General features: G+C 43.7%; 1 protein-coding gene across 3 annotated transcripts in view; it reads right to left on the minus strand.

Moving 5' to 3' along the window:
• The window catches only part of lrp4 (low density lipoprotein receptor-related protein 4), a 141,869-nt gene extending 136,172 nt beyond the window's left edge, over positions 1-5,697 (minus strand). For all 3 annotated transcript variants that reach the window (XM_023279729.3, XM_023279728.3, XM_023279730.3), the window contains exon 1: positions 5,332-5,697. In XM_023279729.3, coding sequence (XP_023135497.2) covers positions 5,332-5,389 — 58 coding nt within the window. In that variant the 5' untranslated portion in view covers positions 5,390-5,697. The remainder of the gene's footprint in view (positions 1-5,331) is intronic.
• Between the last annotated feature and the right edge of the window lie 303 nt (positions 5,698-6,000).

Here is a 6,000-nt window from a genome sequence, read left to right on the forward strand (position 1 = left end):
CCTGCAGTTAAGCCAAAAAGTACCAGAATTTTGGTCACGTGACTGTTGGTTGCAGCTCAGTCAGTCACGACTTATGGATTGCACGGAGTAATGCAGAATCTGGTTATTCCAAATGTTCCATTTTAACTCAAACTCATACATGGTGAGTTCAAGGAACACCAGAAAGTTGGAAAATGCACTGATTCTCTCCATTTTGACTTTTTTCTGCCATTGACAAATGCTATAAGTTTAGCCTTTTTTTTTTTAAATGCCATGCTTTTTGCAGGTTTGAAGGTCAGAGGGTGAAGTTCACTTTGCCAAACACTGAGAATACAATGAACTGTGACCCAATTTACAACCTAAAGCCATGTGATAAACACAGAGGTAACATAGAAGGGTCCTTTTCATCTACATCTTGGCTTTGTCTTGCTCAATGATCAAGAATCTGGTTATTCCAAACTTATTATTTTAACTCAAACTCATACATGGTGAGTTCAAAGAATGTCAGACAGTTCAAAATGCACCAAATATCTCAATTTTGACTCTTACTGGCGCTGATAAATGCCATAAGTTTAGTTTCTTTTTGTTTTTTTTTTTTAATTAAAAATGCCACTCTTTTTACGGGTTTGGGGTCAGATGGTGGGGTTCACTTGGCCAAACATTGAGAATACAATTGTGACCCAATCTACAACCCACAGCCATGTGATAAACAGAAAAACTGGAACAGTTAATATAGAAGGGTCCTTTTTGTCTACATCTTGGCTTTACTTTGCTCAAAGATCAAGCTGCACTTCATATTCCATCAAACTGACATATGTCATTAACACAAACAAGCATGATAAAGTCTCCCACATCCCTGTGGTGTGTGAACGCAGCAGCAGAAATATAGCAGATTCAAAACTTCAGCACAGTGGATCAATTCCATTGTGACACCGAGGATCATTGCTCTCTGCACCGAGAGCCACCAGTGGCTGCTGACTTTGTTTGTTTGCTTGCATGTGCGCTCTGAAAGCTGACATCTGTGACATATATTAGCGCAGCGAGCATAATTGAAACGGGCCCCGGGGCTGTGGCATCATGTTCTGAAATCAGAAACGACCCCGAAGACGAAAGCCCGCCCCGGGGGTCTCTCTCTGGGAGAGAGTCAGGTGATTTATAGGAAGGTAGAGGAAGACGAGGAGAGGAGCTGAGGGGGTTGGAGGGGGCTCTGAAGTCTGACATTTATCCATATGAGAATGTTGCAGGGGGGGGGCTGGGAATCAAGTAATCACAGGTTACCTCCACTGCTACCTTGGAGGTGCAATTCCATCCCCTCAGCAGAGACACACAAAGCACAGTGGGGGTATCAGGTGGCCCACTCTGCCTTCCCCTGGTGAAAGCAGAAGCCTGACCGACACCAACCGAACCAGCTAAACTAGCGCAGGGCACACACACATTCATTCAGGCCACAAAAATCAGCCCGAACACAGCAGCTCCGGTCTCAGATCCATCCATTAATGAAACTTTCACCCTCCTCCGGCTTTGAAAAGCAACAAAAAAAGCCAGAGTGGAAGGTGAATGTGCACATAAAACAATCACAGCATTGCCAGGAGTAAAGACAAAAGAGTCCCATTTCATAAACCCAAGCCGCAGCCACATCCTCCAAATCAAACCAGAAAAAAAAAAAAAAAAAAAAAAAAAAAAAAGCAGCGTCGCCTACAGAGCAGAATCGGTACCAAAAACAACTCCTGGCAGGCCATAAATCTGTCTGGAGACTGAGTTATTCGGAAATATCAACATTGCAACACCATTAATACCAACACAATTACTCTGAGGGCACTTAATCAAATGCAATGTTGGAGCTATTTTGCAAGACAAAGTCGTAAATTTTGTGCTCTCTAAAGCTTGCTGGGTACGCAAAAAATAAAAACCACGCCTGCAGGTTGTGTGGAAAGGCCACGACCGGGAGCCGAGGTCCGGGATGTGGAGGGGGGGACATCAGGGGGCTAATCAATCCGCCGAGGGGATGCAGGCGGCAGGGAAGGGCACAAAGGGCGGCAGAGAGCCAATCCAAGGCCAAAACTCCCCACCTCCCTTTATACGCAAGCCACTTTCTCCTTGCTTCAGTAGAAATCCTACTGTACGCAGGCCTTACAGCTGTGGTTTTCCTCATTTAAAGTGCCACTTCTGCTAAAATAATTAGCCAAAATGACGTTTACTTCAATCCCGTACAGATCCAAATGCATCTCAGCTGTAAGTCTCTGCATGATTTGTAACTTTTCCCATTGCAATACCAACTTTTTGGTGGTAGCAGCACCAAAATAACACCTTTGACATCCAAATTTCATTAATTTCAGAATGTGCCAGAACAAAATATAACCGTACGACTCCATTTAACTGACAACTTCCAGTGTTTTGTGCTCCGCAGGTTCAATTTGCAGATATTATGCTTTCATGATCACCCGAAGGTTAATGTTTTATACTAAACGTCTACTCATTTCTTTTTCTTTTTTCTTTTTTTTAACAGATAGCAAACACACTCTTTATTTCATTTGAGGTGAGCGGGCTCTGCTGTAGTACACTGCTGGAAACTAATTTAAGCCATTTATCAAGTAAAAATGTCAAACATTCACCACTTTCAGCATCTCAAACGTGAGAAAGTGCTGCTTTTCTGTGCTTGGTAACATTTTAAATTGAACGCCTCTGGGTTTTTGGAGTTTTAGTTGGACAAAACAACCAATTTGAAAACACAGCCTTGAGTTGTGGAAAATTGTAATAGACATTTTTATGTTGTAAATAATCAGATTTTTCAGCCCACAGTATTTTACTGTCATCATTCCCTTTTCTTTTCTTTCTCTTTGTTTGGCTGCAGCAGCAAAAAAACCAACCACTCAAGGAGGGAGGGTTTTTTTTCTCTTTCTTTTTTTTCTTGGACGGCTGCCCAGCTGTCAGATTCATACAGAGGAATCGTCTCGGTTTAGTCCTGCAGCGGCGGGATCATCGTGCGAGTTGTAAATTTCAGCCCACTGCCAGATTAGATGGGCTTTCTTGTAAGAGTCGCTGTAAATGTGACGTACCGTGCGGTGATAGCGACGCCGCAGCTTCTTCCGAGTCCAATCAATACCTGATGGGTAAATGAGGAGAGCTGGACGGGGATGGCAGCAGTGGGCGGAGGGGTCGAGCTGTCCCACAGCACATAATTAAACTGTAGAACACTCTCTCCAACACGCCATTAGTCCAGCTCTGCCCATTACGGCAAGGCCACTAGACTTAGCTGAGAAGGCATCTTGACCTCGCACACGTTGGACACACACACACACACACACACACGGTCAGCATGATAAATTACAGCCCTCGGTCATCTACTGTCAGATGGGAAAAGCAGCTGGCCTTCATAATGCCATTTACTGTACATAGCTCAGGAATTATAGCCTTTACCGTTTTTTATTCATCTCCCCGTGAAGCCATAATATCCGTCTTATTGCCAATAACTGTGGCCAGTATGATAAACGCTTCATGCCTTTGACCCACTGGAATTTCATTTCAACTTCTGATTTAGCCAATTAATCGCCTTAAGAATATATATTTAGCCCCCTCAGATCTTCGTGGAGTTTCCCCACCGACTGCTGGATAGCTGCGGTTTGAGATCCAGTCTTTAAGAGTCCTAAAATAATCTTTCATTTGTGTCAGTATCACATGACAGTTTAAATGCTATTTCAGAGGCTTTTCCAGAGCAGAAATTTTGAATTTCTGGCAGGAGAATGATGAAATGTACAGATCGAGCAGCCACAAAAAGACACACAATGTGCAGCTACACAACGTGATGTGGCTCACATTCGTGCACAGTAGACCATGGTGTGTTTAAGACATGATACAGGCCCGGCAGACTTAATTGCTTTATGACAGAACAAGTCCATAATCAAACGAGGCCGGCCCCTCCGCCCCAGATAAAGAGGGGAGGCGGGGGAGAACGCTGATAACTACATCTGAAAGGATGAAAGGACCAACTATAAATAGGGCGCAGATCATCCAGGGTGGCTTTTGTTTTCAATTGGATATTGACTCTTATCTGGCTGACATTTAGGAGACAGTCTTCTGGTGACATTTAGTCGTCGCAATTACAACCGACCTCCTTTCTCAGGTCCGACGAGCCAATTACAAGATTTTCGTGCCGTCCTGTCAGGTGGATGTTTTCATGACATGTCAGGGAGCACCGACGGCACCCATGTGTGGATGACACTAAAACCCAGTGTGTGAGTGTGTGTGTGTTTGGAAATAGCTTCACTAGGGTCCTTGCATTCCAGCGGCTGTTCTAACATGTTGTAAATACAAGGTGTTAGAGAAACATAGGAAGGGGGTGGTGGAAATCCCTCAGACCTATTACAAGCGCTGCTGCAGGGTAGGAGGGGGGACACAGGATGTGAGTTATCATAGATCAACAGCCCAGTTCACCTGCTGTCACTGCGCACTGCACTGATTTTCTTTATTACCTTGAAAAAGAAGTGCTCCATCCACCAATTTGAACTCATTTGCAACTAAACTGAACTTTCTGCCGGCTTTATAAAACCATCCGAAAGCTCAAAATCTCCATCTCGTGTGTCATTTTCAGCTCCACTGCATCCAAGAACTATTCTACCTGCTTTAAATCTATCTAATCCCACATTAAATCAGGTCTGGCATGCAGGATTTTCCATATTTGTGCTGCAATTTTAACTCATTTGCAACCACACAGAACTTTCTACTGGCTTATAAAACCACGCAAAAGCTCAAAATCCCATCAGAAAATTCCATCTCATGTAAAATTTGCAGCTTCTATGCACCTGAGACAAGCCATAGATTAAAAAAAAAAAAGAAAAGAAAAGAAAAAAGCATTCTAGCTGGTTTAAAACCCACATCAAATCAAGGCTGGTGGCAACCTGACAGCACATCTAACCTTCATGTAACATCAGAAAAACACCTCCACAAACTCATATAAGCACTAATATTTACCACTCCTCTACTTCCAACAGCAGGTACAAGGATGAGAAGGGTGCACGGTGCAAAATAGCGTGCTGAAAGTGAAAATGTAGGATTAAAAACAACGTTTTTACAAGTTAAATGAGGAGAATAAGTCGAACTGCTGCAGGCTGGTTGTCAAACAAGATCTAAAAGACACATTTTCCGCTACAGTTTCTACTTTACGCACGTAAATGGCGCATTTGGGGGAAACTTGGCTGCTGGGTTTTGGTGTCCGACTGAGCTGATCTGATAAGGAGGCGAATTTAAAAAGCACCATAAACACAACGAGCTCATAGAAAACACGCTCACATGCACTTTCACGTCCGATCCGCGGCGTCGTTCACACGGACATTGTTTCTTTTTTTTTTTTCTTACCTGGACTCCGGCTGAAAGTTATCAGGGCGCCCCACAGCACCACGGCGGCCAGATGCATCTTGCAGCCCCGCTTTTCTCTCTCTCAGCTCCGGTCTTTCCCCCCTTTCTTTCCTCCTCTTCTTCTCCTTCTTCCTCTCTGCACTGTTAAATATCAACGGGCTTCTTCTTCTTTTTATTTTTGCAAGAAGACGCTCCGGCTTTCAGCCACCCCCAAAATAAAAAAAAAAAACCCTCAGACCATGACTGACTTTTTCTCTTCCTTTTTTCTCTCCCCGGACCTCCTCCTCCTCCGCCTTCCTCCTCCTGGGTCCGATAACGGCGACAAAAGCGGGATTAAAAAGTTAACTCTGAGGGGAACAGCTCGGCTTCGCTCTCCAACATGTTGTGCTGTAGTTCCGACGCTGGAGACACCAAAAGGAGCTGTGGGCTGTACCAAATACCAGCTCAGGGGGGTGGCAACTAACTTCAACGCTTTATTTCCGATTTTAAATGTGTGAAAATTAACAAAAATGGCAATTAATTATCACATATTGTGGTTAAAATTCACAGTAAAACAAAAACTGTGCTCACTGTCCAGATTTTTTAGGTTTTGTCTTTATCTTTTGTCTATGTATTCCCCTATCCGGACAAAAATCGCCTCGTCCAAAATCTCTGCTCTAGTTGTGTCAT

Source organism: Amphiprion ocellaris, chromosome 1 (assembly GCF_022539595.1).
Source record: "Amphiprion ocellaris isolate individual 3 ecotype Okinawa chromosome 1, ASM2253959v1, whole genome shotgun sequence".
In the NCBI taxonomy this organism is placed as follows: domain Eukaryota; kingdom Metazoa; phylum Chordata; class Actinopteri; family Pomacentridae; genus Amphiprion; species Amphiprion ocellaris.